The sequence below is a fragment of the Bombina bombina genome, chromosome 4, assembly GCF_027579735.1.
Source record: "Bombina bombina isolate aBomBom1 chromosome 4, aBomBom1.pri, whole genome shotgun sequence".
Classification (NCBI taxonomy): Eukaryota; Metazoa; Chordata; class Amphibia; order Anura; family Bombinatoridae; genus Bombina; species Bombina bombina.
This window is the reverse complement of record NC_069502.1, coordinates 624,103,963-624,125,926: the sequence shown is the minus strand read 5'-3', so window position 1 is coordinate 624,125,926 and position 21,964 is coordinate 624,103,963. Positions and strand designations below refer to the sequence as shown.

General features: G+C 40.0%; 1 protein-coding gene across 1 annotated transcript in view; it reads right to left on the bottom strand.

The window, feature by feature from the left end:
- Positions 1 to 1,435: 1,435 nt before the first annotated feature.
- PEX3 (peroxisomal biogenesis factor 3) overlaps positions 1,436 to 21,964 on the bottom strand; it is a 166,654-nt gene continuing 146,125 nt past the window's right edge. Inside the window, exons 11-13 of the mRNA XM_053710643.1 lie at positions 17,367 to 17,489; positions 5,072 to 5,168; positions 1,436 to 4,635 (exon numbers count right to left, since the gene is read on the bottom strand). Coding sequence (XP_053566618.1) covers positions 4,552 to 4,635; positions 5,072 to 5,168; positions 17,367 to 17,489 — 304 coding nt within the window. The 3' untranslated portion in view covers positions 1,436 to 4,551. The remainder of the gene's footprint in view (positions 4,636 to 5,071; positions 5,169 to 17,366; positions 17,490 to 21,964) is intronic.

Sequence of the window (21,964 nt, the reverse complement as noted above, 5' to 3'; positions counted from 1 at the left end):
CCCCCTAACGCTGGTTTTGACGGCTAACGCAGAAGTCTAAATATAGGCGTATCATAATAGTCTGTGCATGCACTACAGTCAAGCATGTGTCAGTACCCACCCCTAGATCATGTACCAGTCTTGTCATGCTGTAACTGAGAAAGGGGCAGTGGAAAACAAGGTAAATTCAATGTCACATTACATGAAAATAATAATTTGACTTAATAAAGAATATATAACAGTGTTCACAATTTAAAAATGTTTTTGTTCCCTTAAAGTGAAGGTCCATTTTGATGAATAAGTGACCGGTTTTTAATAAACCTATTAAAAACAAGGGCACTTTAATTAATCAAAATTGACATTTCATGGTTTTCTTCAAAAACTTACCTTTTAATCCTGGCAGCTGCCAAAATAAGAGATCCAAGTGCACAAAAGGGTCCCAACACAGGCAGATATAGTTAAAAGTTCCAGGCTTTAATCCAACACAAGTTAGAAACATATATAAAGTAAAGTACAGCCAGCTACTGCATAGCAATGACTGACAATGACTGTCATATAAAAACATCCATTTCAAGAAGGGAAAGCTGAGCTCCTCACACAGCAGACACGCTGCGTGCTTGCAAAGCACTTGTTCAAGCACTTTAATCCCTTTATTACCCATTCCCCAATTTTGCATAACCAACACTGTTATATTAATAGACTTTTTACCTCTGTGATTACCTTGTATGTATTGTATATTTCAGTTCTTTTGACAGACTTGCATTATAGCCAATCAGTGCTGACTCATAAATAACTTTCCATTTAAATACATTTAAACATAAAAAACAGTTTTGATCAAATCATTTTTTAAAATAATTTTTTACTGTGTTTTTACTGTAAATATTTTACATTACAATGTGCTTTCACTTAGAAGAAAATGTTCTTTATATTTCTAAATCGATATTTCTATATATACAATATATATCTATAACTGTATATATAATTATATATATAGGTGTAGATCTATATATAAAAATAAGACACATATATATATATATATATATATATAAATATTAAGAAAATTTTATTTTATGTAAAGAACATTGGCATGTAACTACCTTTGGCTTTAGTGCAGTTGGTCTAATGTGTGTTACATTAGCGCACAGGCAATAAGTGTGTGTTGGTTTTGTTTTTTGAAAGTGTGTTCCATTGAAGTCTATAGGGAGAAGCTAACGCAGTCCCGATATCCAAAGTACTGAAGGGCATATCAGGTTTTGCTTGCGCTCTAACTTTTTACTTTCAACTTGTAATACACGTGCTAACCTGCTTGTTAAAGTTTACTTTAAGCAACGTTAGTTAATGAGCCAATTGTAATCTGGCCAAAATATGCTATGATTTATATGTTGTAAATGCTGCCTCTTTGTTTGTGCAGAACATTGAAGTTTTACATTTGGTCAATTTAAAGACTAGAGATTAATTAATAAAAAAAACAAAAAAACTTTATTGAAATACAGAGATTTATCTGGCTACATAGCCAATTACCAATAAAAACATATCTACAAGAAGATGCACACAAACTGTATGCCATCTACATATTTGAAAACAAACTCGTCCATTAGGTGCAATAAATTAGAATACTAATTTGACGAAATTAAAAATATTATTGAAAAGTTTCATATTTTCTGTTTGAGAGCATCAGCCAATTCTTAAGTCTTAAGATAATACTTTTTGTGGGGGAAAAAGAAGGATTTTTTTAGTGCAGTTAAAGCTTTCGGCCTGAGATTTACTGTGTGGATCAAATGGGGGCCCAGAAGCAGAGCATTTTAAGGGAAAAACAAAACAAAATAAGCTATTTTAAAGGGACAGTCAACTCAAATTGTGTTGTTTAAAAAGATATGCAAAAGTCTCACGCTGAGGGTGGAAGGTTGGACGTCTGCAGAAAGTATAGCCTCCAAGGGATATCGTGAGTGAATCCGGATGCAAAGGAGTTGAAGTCCGGCGGCTATAACCCCTCTATGTGAGTTACCCCTACTGTGTGTATGTGTGGTGTCTAGCTGTTGGAAATGGTGTACTGCAACCTGGCGATCCTTTTGAGCTGAGCGTCTCAGGAGGTCTGGTGAATAGCGGCAATAGGGCAGTGGGAGGCTGTATGAACTTTGTATGTGAGAACCCTCCAGGTGCTCAGCAGAATGTGTTTTGTGTTTAAAAAGACAGACAATCCCTTTATTACCCATTCCCCAGTTTTGCACAGAAAACACAGTTATATTAATACACTTTTTACCTCTGTGATTACCTTTTTTCTAAGCATCATCTGACGGCCCCCTGATCACATGACTATACATTTATTATCTATTGACTTGCATTGAAGCCAGTTAGCACAATGTAATCTACATGGCTCAAATGAACTAGCACTCCCCTGTTGTGAAAAGCAAACATGCATGATTAAAGAAACTTGTTCCGAAACGTCGCTGCTACCTCCTGTGTAAAATTTGGTAATAAACTTGCTTTTGCTGTCACTCACCTTGGAGTCGTTTGTATGCTGTTGGAGCCCTGAGTGTAGCTCCTGAGTGAACCTGCATGTCCCTGACAGCTGTTGTGCTGGACTAACTTTGCTAGTCTACGTGAAAAGCAAACACAAAAGCATGTGATCATGGGGCTGTCTTTAGGGACTTAGAAACAGACAGAAATGTAGAGGTTTAAAGGTTATGTTAATGTAACCATGTTAGTTGTGCAAAGCTAGGGAATGGGTAGTAATGGCATTGCCTATCTTTTTAAACAATAACAATTTTTGTGTTGGCTGTCCCTTTAACAGATTTACATCAGTGTTTCTGAACTTCAATCCTGAAAGAGCAAAAAAGTATTTTTGTAAGACAATTTAAAGAGATAGTAAACACCTTGTAATTATGAGACATTTCTGTTGTGTTGCCGTAAAATAATATTTCAGCCAAGCCTAAACATTTTAAAAAAAATCAGCATCTTGTTTGCTGCAATTGTTTGTCAATAACCAAACTCCACCCACTTTTTGCCTAATTTGGAGGAGCCAATCTAGGCTTTAGTCTGCAGACAAGGGTGACCACAGTCACAAAGTTAGTATAAAGTTAATCATTTTGCAGTTAATATCAGTTAAAGCCAATTAGGGAAAGATATGTAGCAGGGTTATGCTTGAGAAGTCAGCAGGGTGCATTTCAAGTTCTGAAAATTAAATAATTCACAATTATCAGAGCTAAATTACATGAAGAGGGGTGAAATAAATAATGGAAGTATATTGCAAGGCTGTTTCATTATGCATAAATAAACATTTTATAACAAAATCTTAAGGTGTTTACTGTCCCTTTAAAAACTGAAGATGGCGTGATTTGGTTTCCTTCAATTTCATTACTTTCTAGCTCACCTTGTTTAGATATCAGTTATTTTAACTGGTTGGTTTAAAAATATTTTTTACATCAACTTAAAAAGGGACAAGAAACCCAATTTTCTACTTTCATGGTTCAGATTTAAACAATTTTCCTGTTTACTTCTATTAGCAATATTGCTTAATTCTCTTGGTATCCTTTGTTGAAGGTGCAATGCACTACTGGGAGCTAGCTGAACACATCTGTATGCCAATGACAAGACACATATGTGCAGCCACCAATCAGCAGCTAGCTAACAGTGGTGCATAGAAATAAGTTGGAAAATTGTATGCTCTGTCTGAATCATGAAAGGAAATTTTTGGGTTTCATGTCCCTTTAAAATAAAAACATTCAATATTCATGAAAATGATGTAGAAGTTAACAGTTACATATCTTCCCCAATAACTGTTGCCTGTAGGTTAGACATTGTGTGATTTGTGTTAAATATGGTTTCTGGACTATTTAAAGGGTCCCTATAGTGAAAACAATTACAGCTGGGTTGTACGACTAGCACTGCTGATTGTGTCAATGGCATTTTTGGCTTGGGAGCAGTCATCGTCTTTGGCCCCCCAAACAGTACTTCACCTATGTATTTAACTATTGCGTGGGGTTAAAAACATAGATTTGCAGGGTTGATAGTGATGAAATGATAGGCTCTAATAAATGAGAACATGTAATTTTTTCACTATAATGGCCCTTTAAACACAATAAAATAAATGACATAAAGTTATGCTGCCCTGAAAACTATTTTGATTCCCTAGATTTTAAAAACCGTATGCGGAATCTGAAAAAGATAACCTTCAGATAACCTACCTAGAACAAAATTCAGAGGTTTGCTATGTTACAATCTTGTCTTGCGTTTGCTTTACATATATATATATGTACCTCACATAGCCGCCAAAGTTAAAAATCAGTGGTGCTGGGAAATAACAGGCGCTGTTTAATGTGTGTGAAGTTCAGAATCTGCAAAATTAGTAAGATGGGATAGAAAGTGTTTGTATTATTAAATAAAATCTATATACAATAATAGCTTTCACCCCATCATTATCTTTTCGCTACTGCTTCCAGAACAAGCAGAGGATTCGTTCCTTGTCAGGCAACTTCAATTTAAAGAATTAAAGGAATGTGATTCAAGGTCTGTAAACATTGAAGCTCTGCTGAATTTTCCAGGAGATAGTGCATTGGTTAACCATTCAGGAAGTTATTTTTCCAGCTGATGAGGTGTGCTGAAAGCTTCGTACACATTGGCTGCAAAGTCCTTCACTTGTTCCATAAGCAGCAGATCCTATAAGGTAATCGGATAAAGAGATTTGTTTAAAATTGTAGCTTTGGATCGGTAAGAAATTAAAGATCTATGACAGTTTTATGAAAATAAAGTGGTTCAACTAACATTATATTTTATATATATACAGTGGGGTCTGATAAATAACCTCCATATATCTGTATACAAATTTCACTAACATAAAAAGTACTATTATAAACAATAAATATCAAAAGAGAACGTGATAATGGAATATATATTTGATTTTATCAGCCAATATTATATTATTATAATTATAAAATACAAAAATTACAAAATAAAATATTGTATTATATGTTCTGCTTATTTTGAAGTCTATCCACATAGTTATGTTTCATAATTCATAATAGGATTCATGGGTGCAGATTGTCTCTTTTATATATATATATATTAAAACCACAATAAAGTCGTGCTCACAAACCTGAACAAAATGGTTAGGCATTTCACTGCAAATGGAGTGGATCTGTCCATTAACTATGGGTATAATTTTAGCCAGTGGAAGACTGATACTGGAAAGACTATAGAAAAAAAACAAAAATACTGTAAAAAAAAATGATATATTTTATAAATACATTCATTCACAAATGCTTGCTGGACTGGAGACATGTAGTAATGAATAATAAATATGATGTAATGAACATATACTCATCTATATGTTTTGATTGATTACAGCAAAACATCTCAAAAACTATGTTTATAAATACAGGTCAAATCCCCAAATCTGGAATGCCAAAACCCAGAATTATGCCGTAATCCAGACGTTTCATTAATATTTAAAAAAAGAAATAAATTTTAAATAAATTTCCACCCACCCCCCAAGTAAGTCACAATATTCTCTGTATGCATCTTTGTTTTTTTGTGAATTAAAATGCAAATGCTGTCTATATTTATTTAAAACAATAAATATTACCTTTATGATTACAGTACTGTACTGTCTTTCTTATGGTACTATGTACATGTATTACAAATAATATAAAAACATAATTTATGCTTACCTGATAAATTTATTTCTCTTGTAGTATATCCAGTCCACGGATCATCCATTACTTGTGGGATATTCTCCTTCCCAACAGGAAGTTGCAAGAGGATCACCCACAGCAGAGCTGCTATATAGCTCCTCCCCTCACTGCCATATCCAGTCATTCGACCGAAACAAGCCGAGAAAGGAGAAACCATAGGGTGCAGTGGTGACTGTAGTTTAATTAAAATTTAGACCTGCCTGAAAAGGACAGGGCGGGCCGTGGACTGGATACACTACAAGAGAAATAAATGTATCAGGTAAGCATAAATTATGTTTTCTCTTGTTAAGTGTATCCAGTCCACGGATCATCCATTACTTGTGGGATACCAATACCAAAGCTAAAGTACACGGATGATGGGAGGGACAAGGCAGGAACTTAAACGGAAGGAACCACTGCCTGTAGAACCTTTCTCCCAAAAACAGCCTCCGAAGAAGCAAAAGTATCAAATTTGTAAAATTTGGAAAAAGTATGAAGGGAAGACCAAGTTGCAGCCTTGCAAATCTGTTCAACAGAGGCCTCATTTTTAAAGGCCCAGGTGGAAGCCACAGCTCTAGTAGAATGAGCTGTAATCCTTTCAGGAGGCTGCTGTCCAGCAGTCTCATAGGCTAAACGGATTATACTCCGAAGCCAAAAAGAAAGAGAGGTTGCGGAGGCCTTCTGACCTCTCCTCTGTCCAGAGTAAACAACAAACAGGTTAGATGTTTGGCGAAAATCTTTAGTAGCCTGTAAGTAAAACTTCAAGGCACGGACTACGTCTAGATTATGCAAAAGATGTTCCTTCTTTGAAGAAGGATTAGGACATAATGATGGAACAACAATCTCTTGATTGATATTCTTGTTAGAAACCACCTTAGGTAAAAACCCAGGTTTTGTACGCAGAACAACTTTATCTGAATGAAAGATCAGATAAGGAGAATCACAATGTAAGGCAGATAACTCCGAGACTCTTCAAGCCGAGGAAATAGCCATCAGAAAAAGAACTTTCCATGTAAGAAGTCTGATATCAATAGAATGAAGGGGTTCAAACGGAACCCCTTGAAGAACTTTAAGAACCAAGTTTAAGCTCCATGGAGGAGCAACAGGTTTAAACACAGGCTTAATTCTAACTAACGGGAACCTGTGGATGACAGATGGAAGAGGCGCCTCATGGGACAAGTATCGTTTGAGGCAGCAAAGGGACACACATAAGCAGCGGACCCCCCACACAGAGTGTTACTCACAAGAGCGGCGGTACAAACGTGTACCCAGACAGGCAGGACGGAACCAAAAGTCGCCCGTCAGACAGGCGTAAGCTCGGTACGCTAGGCAAACGTCACTCAGCAAGCAGCGTCAGAGTAAACCCAGCAGGGGAACCAATAGAGTCGAAGGGTCTTGAGGGAACGTTTTCAGTATGTCTGTGTCAACGCGTTTCAGCCTATATTAAGGCCTTTCTCAAGACTATCATAGTCTTGAGAAAGGCCTTAATATAGGCTGAAACGCGTTGACACAGACATACTGAAAACGTTCCCTCAAGACCCTTCGACTCTATTGGTTCCCCTGCTGGGTTTACTCTGACGCTGCTTGCTGAGTGACGTTTGCCTAGCGTACCGAGCTTACGCCTGTCTGACGGGCGACTTTTGGTTCCGTCCTGCCTGTCTGGGTACACGTTTGTACCGCCGCTCTTGTGAGTAACACTCTGTGTGGGGGGTCCGCTGCTTATGTGTGTCCCTTTGCTGCCTCAAACGATACTTGTCCCATGAGGCGCCTCTTCCATCTGTCATCCACAGGTTCCCGTTGTCCACTCACCATTTCTGAGAGAGCTGCCTGGATTGCTGTTTGCCGAATCCGCCATCTGCCACATGCTGTGATCATTTGCGCACTTCTATAGAGACTCTGTGTGCTATCTCGGTTCTCTTTAATCTAATTCTAACTAAAGCCTGACAAAATGCCTGAACGTCTGGAACTTCTGCCAGACGCTTGTGTAAAAGAATAGACAGAGCAGAAATCTGTCCCTTTAAAGAACTAGCTGATAATCCTTTGTCCAAACCCTCTTGGAGGAAGGACAATATCCTAGGAATCCTAACCCTACTCCATGAGTAATTCTTGGATTCACACCAATGAAGATATTTACGCCATATCTTGTGGTAAATTTTCCTGGTGACAGGCTTTCGTGCCTGTATTAAGGTATCAATTACTGACTCGGAGAAGCCACGCTTTGATAGGATCAAGCGTTCAATCTCCATGCAGTCAGTCTCAGAGAAAGTAGATTTGGATGATTGAAAGGACCTTGTATTAGAAGGTCTTGTCTCAGAGGCAGAGTCCATGGTGGAAAGGATGACATGTCCACTAGGTCTGCATACCAGGTCCTGCGTGGCCACGCAGGCGCTATCAATATCACCGATGCTCTTTCCTGTTTGATTTTGGCAATCAGACGAGGGAGCAGAGGAAACTGTGGAAACACATAAGCCAGGTTGAAGAACCAAGGCGCTGCTAGAGCATCTATCAGTGCCGCTTCTGGGTCCCTGGACCTGGATCCGTAACAAGGAAGCTTGGCGTTCTGGCGAGACGCCATGAGATCCAATTCTGGTTTGCCCCAACGGAGAACCAATTGAGCAAACACCTCCGGATGGAGTTCCCATTCCCTCGGATGAAAAGTCTGACGACTTAGAAAATCCGCCTCCCAGTTCTCTACACCTGGGATATGGATCGCTGACAGGTGGCAAGAGTGAGTCTCTGCCCAGCGAATTATCTTGGAGACTTCTGACATCGCTAGGGAACTCCTGTTCCCCCTTGATGGTTGATGTAAGCCACAGTCGTGATGTTGTCCGACTGAAATCTGATGAACCTCAGTGTTGCTAGCTGAGGCCAAGCCAGAAGAGCATTGAATATTGCTCTTAACTCCAGAATATTTATTGGGAGGAGTTTCTACTCCTGAGTCCATGAACCCTGAGCCTTCAGGGAGTTCCAGACTGCACCCCAACCTAGAAGGCTGGCATCTGTTGTTACAATTGTCCAATCTGGTCTGCAAAAGGTCATACCCTTGGACAGATGGGCCCGAGATAACCACCAGAGAAGAGAATCTCTGGTTTCCTGATCCAGATTTAGCAGAGGGGACAAATCTGTGTAATCCCCATTCCACTGACTGAGCATGCATAATTGCAGCGGTCTGAGATGCAGGCGCGCGAATGGCACTATGTCCATCGCCGCTACCATTAAGCCGATTACTTCCATGCACTGAGCCACCGTGGGGCGCGCAATGGAGTGAAGAACACGGCAAGCATTTAGAAGTTTTGATAACCTGGACTCCGTCAGGTAAATTTTCATTTCTACAGAATCTATTAGAGTCCCTAGGAAGGAAACCCTCGTGAGAGGAGATAGAGAACTCTTTTCTTCGTTCACTTTCCACCCACGCGACCTCAGGAATGCCAGAACTATCTCTGTATGAGATTTGGCAATTTGAAAGCTTGACGCCTGTATCAGGATATCGTCCAGGTAAGGAGCCACCGCTATGCCTCGAGGTCTTAGGACCGCCAGAAGTGAGCCCAGAACCTTTGTAAAAATTCTTGGGGCTGTAGCCAACCCGAATGGAAGAGCTACAAATTGGTAATGCCTGTCTAGAAAGGCAAACCTCAGGAACTGATGATGATTCTTGTGAATCGGAATGTGAAGGTAGGCATCCTTTAAGTCCACTGTGGTCATGTACTGACCCTCTTGGATTATGGGTAAAATGGTTCGAATAGTTTCCCTCTTGAATGACGGAACTCTGAGGAATTTGTTTAGGATCTTTAAATCCAAAATTGGTCTGAAGGTTCCCTCTTTTTTGGGAACCACCAACAGATTTGAATAAAACCCCTGTCCTTTTTCCAAGTTGCAAGTTTAGTTGCTAGTGTGTTAAACATGTCTGATTCAGAGGATGAGACCTGTACGATTTGTGCTAACGCCAAAGTGGAGCCCAATAGAAATTTATGTACTAACTGTATTGATGCTACTTTAAATAAAAGTCAATCTGTACAAATTGAACAAATTTCACCAAACAACGAGGGGAGAGTTATGCCGACTAACTCGCCTCACGTGACAGTACCTGCATCTCCCGCTCGGGAGGTGCGCGATATTGTGGCGCCCAGTACATCCGGGCGGCCATTACAAATAACATTACAAGATATGGCTACTGTTATGACTGAGGTTTTGGCTAAATTACCAGAGCTAAGAGGCAAGCGTGATCACTCTGGGGTGAGAACAGAGTGCGCTGATAATGCTAGGGCCATGTCAGATACTGCGTCACAACTTGCAGAACATGAGGACGGAGAGCTTCATTCTGCGGCTGACGGTTCTGATCCAAACAGATTGGATTCAGATATTTAAAATTTTAAATTTAAGCTGGAAAACCTCCGTGTATTACTAGGGGAGGTGTTAGCGGCTCTGAATGATTGTAACACAGTTGCAATACCAGAGAAAATGTGTAGGTTGGATAAATATTTTGCTGTACCAACAAGTACTGACGTTTTTCCTATACCTAAGAGACTAACTGAAATTATTACTAAGGAGTGGGATAGACCCGGTGTGCCGTTCTCACCCCCTCCGATATTTAGAAAGATGTTTCCAATAGACACCACCACACGGGACTTATGGCAAACGGTCCCTAAGGTGGAGGGAGCAGTTTCTACTTTAGCTAAGCGTACCACTATCCCGGTGGAGGATAGCTGTGCCTTTTCAGATCCAATGGATAAAAAGTTAGAGGGTTACCTTAAGAAAATGTTTGTTCAACAAGGTTTTATATTGCAACCCCTTGCATGCATTGCGCCGGTCACGGCTGCAGCGGCATTCTGGATTGAGTCTCTGGAAGACAACCTTAGTTCAGCTACTCTGGACGACATTACGGACAGGCTTAGAATCCTTAAGCTAGCTAATTCATTCATTTCGGAAGCCGTAGTACATTTAACTAAACTTACGGCTAAGAATTCCGGATTCGCCATTCAGGCGCGCAGAGCACTGTGGCTAAAATCCTGGTCAGCTGATGTAACTTCTAAGTCCAAATTACTTAATATACCTTTCAAAGGGCAGACCTTATTTGGGCCCGGTTTGAAAGAAATTATCGCTGACATTACAGGAGGTAAGGGCCACGCCCTGCCTCAAGACAGAGCCAAACCTAAGGCTAGACAGTCTAATTTTCGTTCCTTTCGGAATTTCAAAGCAGGAGCAGCATCAACTTCCACTGCTCCAAAACAAGAAGGATCTGTTGCTCGCTACAGACAAAGCTGGAGACCTAACCAGTCTTGGAACAAGGGCAAGCAGGCCAGGAAACCTGCTGCTGCCCCTAAAACAGCATGAATTGAGGGCCCCCGATCCGGGATCGGATCTAGTGGGGGGCAGACTTTCTCTCTTCGCCCAGGCTTGGGCAAGAGATGTCCAGGACCCCTGGGCGCTAGAGATAATATCTCAGGGATAACTTCTGGACTTCAAATTCTCTCCTCCAAGAGAGAGATTTCATCTGTCAAGGTTGTCAACAAACCAAACAAAGAAAGAGGCGTTTCTACGCTGCGTACAAGAACTTTTGTTAATGGGAGTAATCCATCCAGTTCCACGGTCGGAACAGGGACAAGGGTTTTACTCAAATCTGTTTGTGGTTCCCAAAAAAGAGGGAACTTTCAGACCAATCCTGGATTTAAAGATCCTAAACAAATTCCTAAGAGTTCCATCATTCAAAATGGAGACTATTCGGACAATTTTACCCATGATCCAAAAGGGTCAGTACATGACCACAGTGGATTTAAAGGATGCTTACCTTCACATACCGATTCACAAAGATCATTACCGGTATCTAAGGTTTGCCTTCCTAGACAGGCATTACCAGTTTGTAGCTCTTCCATTCGGATTGGCTACAGCTCCAAGAATCTTCACAAAGGTTCTGGGTGCTCTTCTGGCGGTACTAAGACCGCGGGGAATCTCGGTAGCTCCGTACCTAGACGACATTCTGATACAAGCTTCAAGCTTTCAAACTGCCAAGTCTCATACAGAGTTAGTACTGGCTTTTCTAAGGTCACATGGATGGAAGGTGAACGAAAAGAAAAGTTCACTCGTTCCACTCACAAGAGTTCCCTTCCTGGGGACTCTTATAGATTCTGTAGAAATGAAGATTTACCTGACAGAGGACAGGTTAACAAGACTTCAAAGTGCTTGCCGCACCCTTCATTCCATTCAACACCCGTCAGTGGCTCAATGCATGGAGGTAATCGGCTTAATGGTAGCGGCAATGGACATAGTTCCCTTTGCTCGCTTACACCTCTGACCACTGCAACTGTGCATGCTAAGTCAGTGGAATGGGGATTACTCAGATTTGTCCCCTCCTCTGAATCTGGATCAAGAGACCAGAAATTCTCTTCTATGGTGGCTTTCTCGGCCACATCTGTCCAGGGGGATGCCATTCAGCAGACCAGACTGGACAATTGTAACAACAGACGCCAGCCTTCTAGGTTGGGGTGCCGTCTGGAATTCTCTGAAAGCTCAGGGACAATGGAGTCAGGAGGAGAGTCTCCTGCCAATAAACATTCTGGAATTGAGAGCAGTTCTCAATGCCCTCCTGGCTTGGCCCCAGTTGACAACTCGGGGGTTCATCAGGTTTCAGTCGGACAACATCACGACGGTAGCTTACATCAACCATCAGGGAGGGACAAGAAGCTCCCTAGCAATGATGGAAGTATCAAAGATAATTCGCTGGGCAGAGTCTCACTCTTGCCACCTGTCAGCAATCCACATTCCGGGAGTGGAGAACTGGGAGGCGGATTTCTTAAGTCGTCAGACTTTTCATCCGGGGGAGTGGGAGCTTCATCCGGAGGTCTTTGCCCAAATACTTCGACGTTGGGGCAAACCAGAGATAGATCTCATGGCGTCTCGACAGAACGCCAAGCTTCCTCGTTACGGGTCCAGATCCAGGGATCCAGGAGCAGTCCTGATAGATGCCCTGACAGCACCTTGGGACTTCAGGATGGCTTACGTGTTTCCACCCTTCCCGATGCTTCCTCGATTGATTGCCAGAATCAAACAGGAGAGAGCATCAGTGATTCTAATAGCACCTGCATGGCCACGCAGGACTTGGTATGCAGACCTGGTGGACATGTCATCCTGTCCACCTTGGTCTCTACCTCTGAAACAGGATCTCCTGATACAGGGTCCTTTCAAACATCAAAATCTAACTTCTCTGAAGCTGACTGCTTGGAAATTGAACGCTTGATTTTATCAAGACGTGGGTTTTCTGAGTCAGTTATTGATACCTTAATACAGGCTAGGAAGCCTGTTACCAGAAGGATTTACCATAAGATATGGCGTAAATACCTATATTGGTGTGAATCCAAAGGTTACTCTTGGAGTAAGGTTAGGATTCCTAGGATATTGTCTTTTCTACAAGAAGGTTTAGAAAAGGGTTTATCTGCTAGTTCATTAAAGGGACAGATCTCAGCTCTGTCCATTCTGTTACACAAACGTCTGTCAGAAGTTCCAGACGCTCAGGCTTTTTGTCAGGCTTTGGCCAGGATTAAGCCTGTGTTTAAAACTGTTGCTCCGCCATGGAGCTTAAACCTTGTTCTTAACGTTTTACAGGGTGTTCCGTTTGAACCCCTTCATTCCATTGATATAAAGTTGTTATCTTGGAAAGTTCTATTTTTAATGGCTATTTCCTCGGCTCGAAGAGTCTCTGAGTTATCAGCCTTACATTGTGATTCTCCTTATTTGATTTTTCATTCGGATAAGGTAGTTCTGCGTACTAAACCTGGGTTCTTACCTAAGGTAGTCACTAACAGGAATATCAATCAAGAGATTGTTGTTCCTTCTTTGAAGAAGGAACGTCTACTGCACAATCTGGACGTAGTTCGTGCCCTAAAATTTTACTTACTGGCAACTAAGGAATTTCGACAAACGTCTTCTCTGTTTGTCGTTTACTCTGGTCAGAGGAGAGGTCAAAAGGCTTCTGCTACCTCTCTTTCCTTTTGGCTTCGTAGCATAATACGTTTAGCTTATGAGACTGCTGGACAGCAGCCTCCTGAAAGAATTACAGCTCATTCTACTAGAGCTGTGGCTTCCACTTGGGCCTTCAAGAATGAGGCCTCTGTTGAACAGATTTGCAAGGCTGCAACTTGGTCTTCGCTTCATACTTTTTCCAAATTTTCCAAATTTGACACTTTTGCTTCCTCGGAGCCTATCCCACTCCTTACTAATAATTTCTGTAAACCTTTTAGGTATTGGAAAAAAATCAATACTCACCGGCACTGCATAGTATTTATCCAGCCTACACAATTTCTCTGGCACTGCAATTGTGTCACAGTCATTCAGAGCAGCTAATACCTCCCCAAGCAATACACGGAGGTTCTCAAGCTTAAATTTAAAATTAGAAATCTCTGAATCAGGTCTCCCCGATTCAGAGACGTCACCCACAGACTGAAGCTCTCCGTCCTCAGGTTCTGCATATTGTGACGCAGTATCAGACATGGCTCTTACAGCATCTACGCGCTCTGTATCTCGTCTAACCCCAGAGCTATCACGCTTGCCTCTCAATTCAGGCAATCTGGATAATACCTCTGACAGGGTATTATTCATGATTGCAGCCATGTCCTGCAAAGTAATCGCTATGGGCGTCCCTGATGTACTTGGCGCCATATTAGCGTGCATCCCTTGAGCGGGAGGCGAAGGGTCCGACATGTGGGGAGAGTTAGTCGGCATAACTTCCCCCTTGACAGACCCCTCTGGTGACAATTCTTTTATAGATAAAGACTGATCTTTACTGTTTAAGGTGAAATCAATACATTTAGTACACATTCTCCTATGGGGCTCCACCATGGCTTTTAAACATAATGAACAAGTATCCTCTGTTTCAGACATGTTTGTACAGACTAGCAATGCGACTAGCAAGCTTGGAAAACACTTTAAAGCAAGTTAACAAGCAATATAAAAAACCTTACTGTGCCTTTAAGAGAAACAAATTTTGACAAAATTTTAAACAACAGTGAAAAAAGGCAGTTACACTAACAAACTTTTTACAGTGTATGTAACAAGTCAGCAGAGCATTGCACCCACTTGCAAATGGATGATTAACCCCTTAATAACAAAAACAGAATAATAAATGACAAAAACGTTTTTTAAACACAGTCACAACTGCCACAGTCTACTGTGATTGTTACCCTCCTCAAACACGACTTTGAAGCCTTTTGAGCCCTTCAGAGATGTCCTGGATCATGCAGGAAGAAGCTGAATGTCTCTGTCAGTATTTTTATCTGCACAGAAAAGCACTAAAATAGACCCTTCCCACTCATATTGCAACAGTGGAAAGCCTCAGGAACTGTTTCTAGGCAAAAATCAAACCAGCCATGTGGAAAAAAACTAGGCCTCAATAAGTTTTGTCACCAAACATATATAAAAACGATTAAACATGCCAGCAAACGTTTTATATTACACTTTTATAAGAGTATGTATCTCTATTAATAAGCCTGATACCAGTCACTATCACTGCATTTAAGGCTTTACTTACATTAATCCGGTATCAGCAGCATTTTCTAGCAAATTCCATCCCTAGAAAAATATTAACTGCACATACATTATTGCAGGAAAACCTGCACGCCATTCCCTCTCTGAAGTTACCTCACTCCTCAGAATATGTGAGAACAGCAATGGATCTTAGTTACTTCTGCTAAGATCATAGAAATCACAGGCAGATTCTTCTTCTAATGCTGCCTGAGATGAAACAGTACACTCCGGTACCATTTAAAAATAACAAACTTTTGATTGAAGTTAAAAAACTAACTATAATACACCACTCTCCTCTTACTACGTCCATCTTTGTTGAGAGTTGCAAGAGAATGACTGGATATGGCAGAGAGCGGAGTAGCTATATAGCAGCTCTGCTGTGGGTGATCCTCTTGCAACTTCCTGTTGGGAAGGAGAATATCCCACAAGTAATGGATGATCCGTGGACTGGATACACTTAACAAGAGAAATTACCTTTAGGTCACATATATAAGCTGTATTATGGTATGTAAATATTGCTAAATGACACAAGAAGTTGTTTACACTTTGTCCCATCCCTCTCCAAGCTGTACCATTTTACAGATGTAAATATACAAATATTGAGAAACCAAAACTAGTAAGAATTGCAATCCTTTTCCAGAGTCAAGCAGTTCGGATAAAGGGGTTTGTACCTGTAGCAATAAAACACTGGCTGTAGAAATCAGAAGAATACAATATGAGTATATTTCTGACAAATTATATCTGGACTGGATTTACAACCAGTAAACACTAGAGTTCTGAGCATAAATATAAATTTAGCTTGAGAAATATATTTCTGCAACCACAGTTACCATTTAGTGTTTCCCAGTCCTGAGCTAAGTCATGAAATTACTGAGTCACTGGCCTGTTAGCGAGCTCTAAACAATGGTGGGTAACCACTGGAATAGATCAGTGCTCCCCAAACTACTTCAACAATGGAATATTTCAGGCATGATGCATTCCAGGGCCCCTCATCAGCTCCAAAGAAAACTTTGCCAGCAAAACTCTGCTCTAGATGTGCACAATCCTTTCCCAGCAAAACTTGAGGGATCTTTTGTTTGTGAAACTTCCAACTACACATAATGGAACGTAAAGAGTCACTAAACCCATATTTTTTTCTTTTATGATTTAGATAGAGCAAGCAATTTTAAGCAACTTTCTAATTTGCTCCTACTATCAATTTTTCTTCGTTCTCTTGCTATCGTTATTTAAAAAGCAGGAATGTAAAGCTTAAGAGCTGGCCCATTTTTGGTTCAAAACCTGGGTTATGCTTCCTTATTGGTTTGCTAGATGTAGCCACCAATAAGCAAACACTATCCGGGGTGCTGAACCTAAAATGGGCTGGCACCTAAGCTTTAAATCCCTTTTTTTTAAATAAAGATAGCAAGAGAACGAAGAAAAATTGATAGTAGGAATAAATTAGAAACTTGCTTAAAATTGCATACTCTTTCTGAATCATAAAAGAAAAAAAAATTGCTATCTCATATGACTCAAAAAATGATAATGAACAGATTAATTATAAATGAATAATAAGGCTACACTCAAGCAAATTAGAACGCGGGAGATAGTCAGCAGAGGTTATGGAATAGGAGTATATTGTAGATATATAGAGGGAGGCAAAAGACAAGTCCCTGCAACCAATTATGGAAGGTTTATGAAAATGTTTACACGAGGTCTTCATTCTTCAACCACCTCTAGCGAAGGCAAAGTAAAGACTGAGGTATAGAGGGGTTTTATAGGGCTCTTGGGGTTTGTGAATCATTGTCTCCTCCTAGTGGTAGACAAGAGTAATTTCCAGGAGTAATAAATTGTGGACTCTCACTACCTGTATGAAAGAAATCTTCCTGTATGAAAGAAATTTTCTTCTTCAGATGTTTACAGTTATGCTGCTGATTTAAGATATGGGTATTATGTCCTTTTAACGAAACAGTGGAAATGAAGGAATTTATGTAATTTTAACCTTCCGATGATTATTAATAATTGAAAATTGTTTGTATCATTAATAATGTTCAACAATATAATAAATACAGAATTCACATTTATTTAATTTCACTATAAACAATGCAAAATCTTCAACCAAAAGCTGTGTCTTTCTACGTGAAAATTAGCAGGTAAATTTATTTGCCAACATTTTTGACCTGCCAAGTAATGCAACTCATATCTGAAACAACAAGTACAAGTTCTTACCTGTTTACTGAGCTATTATAATTGAGTTCATGCTCTGTAGGTCTGAAGAATTCTGCAATACTGTCCAAGAGGCGACCAAAACCTCGACTCAAGCACATATTCAGAACTATGCTAAAATCTTGACTGAAAAAAGAGATAGCACAATTAATATTGATATATTCATAAATACCAGCTTGCAGTGCTTTTGTAACTCTTTGCAATAACAGACATGTCTAGAACATTAAGACATTTTATAAATATATATGTAGTTCACTTCCATGGCAACATTTAAAAATCACAAAATCATTAATGTTAATGTACAAAATCCAGATAACTCCCTGTATAAGGGATTAGCAGCCACTATTGTATGAGCTCTCATGTCTTGTGTGTAACCTAAACATAGCAAGTTTATATGCGGTTGTGGATATGATCAGAAGAAAATGACATTAAACAACATATAGCGTTAGTGACTTAAACAGAATTAGGTTGACCAGAAGAGCTTTTTGCCACTTACAGAAATAATTTAGGTACAGCCTTGTAAGATCAAATATGGCATCTCTTAACATAATGCCTGAATTTTAAAAAAGCTTGCTTTTGCTGAAGCAGGTAATAACATATGAATGTCAAAGTCTCATAAAAAGGCAACTCTTGATTGCTTAAACGGAAGCTACATTAACAGCGTACAAAACAAATGTAAATCCCATTTAAACAAAAATGATAATACAGGTACAAATCTGGAATTCCAAAATACAAACTTATTCTGAAATCGAAACTTTTTAATTAATAATTTTTAAAAATTAAATTGATGAAAAATGACTAGCTTTCCTTTCCTGTAAGTCACAGTTGTTTTTGCCTGTGCCTTAGTTTTTTTTTGGTGCTCTAATATAAAAAAAACATAATTTATGTAAGAACTTACCTGATAAATTCATTTCTTTCATATTAGCAAGAGTCCATGAGCTAGTGACGTATGGGATATACATTCCTACCAGGAGGGGCAAAGTTTCCCAAACCTCAAAATGCCTATAAATATACACCCCTCACCACACCCACAAATCAGTTTAACGAATAGCCAAGAAGTGGGGTGATAAGAAAAAAGTGCGTAAGCATAAAAAATAAGGAATTGGAATAATTGTGCTTTATACAAAAAAATCATAACCACCACAAAAAGGGCGGGCCTCATGGACTCTTGCTAATATGAAAGAAATGAATTTATCAGGTAAGTTCTTACATAAATTATGTTTTCTTTCATGTAATTAGCAAGAGTCCATGAGCTAGTGACGTATGGGATAATGAATACCCAAGATGTGGATCTTCCACGCAAGAGTCACTAGAGAGGGAGGGATAAAATAAAGACAGCCAATTCCGCTGAAAAATAATCCACACCCAAAACAAAGTTTAAATCTTATAATGAAAAAAACTGAAATTATAAGCAGAAGAATCAAACTGAAACAGCTGCCTGAAGTACTTTTCTACCAAAAACTGCTTCAGAAGAAGAAAACACATCAAAATGGTAGAATTTAGTAAAAGTATGCAAAGAAGACCAAGTTGCTGCTTTGCAAATCTGATCAACCGAAGCTTCATTCTTAAATGCCTAGGAAGTAGAGACTGACCTAGTCGAATGAGCTGTAATCCTTTGAGGCGGAGTTCTACCCGACTCAACATAAGCATGATGAATCAAAGACTTTAACCAAGATGCCAAAGAAATGGCAGAAGCCTTCTGACCTTTCCTAGAACGAGAAAAGATAACAAATAGACTAGAAGTCTTTCGGAAATCTTTAGTAGCTTCAACATAATATTTCAAAGCTCTAACTACATCCAAAGAATGCAACGATCTTTCCTTAGAGTTCTTAGGATTAGGACACAATGAAGGAACCACAATTTCTCTACTAATGTTGTTAGAATTCACAACCTTAGGTAAAAATTTAAATGAAGTTCGCAACACCGCCTTATCCTGATGAAAAATCAGAAAAGGAGACTCACAAGAAAGAGCAGATAATTCAGAAACTCTTCTAGCAGAAGAGATGGCCAAAAGAAACAAAACTTTCCAAGAAAGTAATTTAATATCCAGCGAATGCATAGGTTCAAACGGAGGAGCTTGAAGAGCCCCCAAAACCAAATTCAAACTCCGAGGAGAAATTGACTTAATAACAGGTTTTATACGAACCAAAGCCTGTACAAAACAATGAATATCAGGAAGACTAGCAATCTTTCTGTGAAAAAGAACAGAAAGAGCAGAGATTTGTCCTTTCAAGGAACTTGCAGACAAACCTTTATCCAAACCATCCTGAAGAAACTGTAAAATTCTAGGAATTCTAAATGAATGCCAAGAAAAATGATGAGAAGAACACCAAGAAAAGTAAGTCTTCCAGACTCGATAATATATCTTCCTAGATACAGATTTACGAGCCTGTAACATAGTATTAATTACGGAGTCAGAGAAACCTCTATGACTGAGAATCAAGCGTTCAATCTCCATACCTTCAAATTTAAGGATTTGAGATCCTGATGGAAAAAAGGACCTTGCGATAGAAGGTCTGGTCTTAACGGAAGAGTCCACGGTTGGCAAGTAGCCATCCGGACAAGATCCGCATACCAAAACTGTGAGGCCATGCTGGAGCCACCAGCAGAACAAACGAACGCTCCTTTAGAATCTTGGAAATCACTCTTGGAAGAAAAACTAGAGGCGGAAAGATATAAGCAGGATGATACTTCCAAGGAAGTGACAACGCATCCACTGCTTCCGCCTGAGGATCCCTGGATCTGGACAGATATCTGGGAAGCTTCTTGTTTAGATGAGAAGCCATCAGATCTATTTCTGGAAGTCCCCACATTTGAACAATCTGAAGAAATACCTCTGGGTGAAGAGACCATTCGCCCGGATGTAGCGTTTGGCGACTGAGATAATCCGCTTCCCAATTGTCTATACCTGGGATATGATCCGCAGAAATTAGACAGGAGCTGGATTCCGCCCATACAAGTATTCGAGATACTTCTTTCATAGCCAGAGGACTGTGAGTCCCTCCTTGATGATTGACATATGCTACGGTTGTAACATTGTCCGTCTGGAAACAAATGAACGACTCTCTCTTTAGAAGAGGCCACGACTGAAGAGCTCTGAAAATTGCACGGAGTTCCAAAATTTTAATTGGTAATCTCGCCTCCTGAGATTCCCAAACCCCTTGTGCTGTCAGAGACCCCCAAACAGCTCCCCAACCTGTCAGACTTGCATCTGTTGAGATCACAGTCCAGGTCGGAAGAACAAAAGAAGCCCCCTGAACTAAACGATGGTGGTCTGTCCACCACGTCAGAGAGTGTCGAACAATCGGTTTTAAAGATATTAATTGAGATATCTTTGTATAATCCCTGCACCACTGGTTCAGCATACAGAGCTGAAGAGGTCGCATGTGAAAACGAGCAAAGGGGATCGCGTCCGATGCAGCAGTCATAAGACCTAGAATTTCCATGCATAAGGCTACCGAAGGGAATAATTGAGACTGAAGGTTTCGACAAGCTGAAACCAATTTCAGACGTCTCTTGTCCGTCAGAGACAGAGTCATGGACACTGAATCTATCTGGAAACCTAAAAAGGTTACCCTTGTCTGAGGAATCAACAAACTCTTTGGTAAATTGATCCTCCAACCATGTTCTCGAAGAAACGATACAAGTCGATTCGTATGAGATTCTGCTAAATGTGAAGACTGAGCAAGTACCAAGATATAGTCCAAATAAGGAAATACCACAATACCCTGTTCTCTGATTACAGATAGAAGGGCACCGAGAACCTTTGTAAAAATCCTTGGAGCTGTTGCTAGGCCAAACGGCAGAGCCACAAACTGGTAATGCTTGTCTAGGAAAGAGAATCTCAGAAACTGATAGTGATCTGGATGAATCGGAATATGCAGATATGCATCTTGTAAATCTATTGTGAACATATAATGCCCTTGCTGAACAAAAGGCAGAATAGTCCTTATAGTTACCATTTTGAATGTTGGTATCCTTACATAACGATTCAATATTTTTAAATCCAGAACTGGTCTGAAGGAATTCTCCTTCTTTGGTACAATGAAGAGATTTGAGTAAAACCCCAGCCCCTGTTCCAGAACTGGAACTGGCATAATTACTCCAGCCAACTCTAGATCTGAAACACATTTCAGAAATGCTTGAGCCTTCACTGGATTTATTGGGACACGGGAAAGAAAAAATCTTCTTGCAGGAGGCCTTATCTTGAAGCCTATTCTGTACCCTTGTGAAACAATGTTCTGAATCCAAAGATTGTGAATCGAATTGATCCAAATTTCTTTGAAAAATCGTAGTCTGCCCCCTACCAGCTGGGCTGGAATGAGGGCCGCACCTTCATGTGGACTTGGGAGCTGGCTTTGACTTTCTAAAAGGCTTGGATTTATTCCAGACTGGAGATGGTTTCCAAACTGATACCGCTCCTGAAGGGGAAGGATCAGGCTTTTGTTCCTTATTGTGACGAAAGGAACGAAAACGATTAGCAGACCTAAATTTACCTTTAGATTTTTTATCCTGTGGTAAAAAAGTTCCTTTCCCCCCAGTAACAGTTGAAATAATAGAATCCAACTGTGAACCAAACAATTTATTACCCTGGAAAGAAA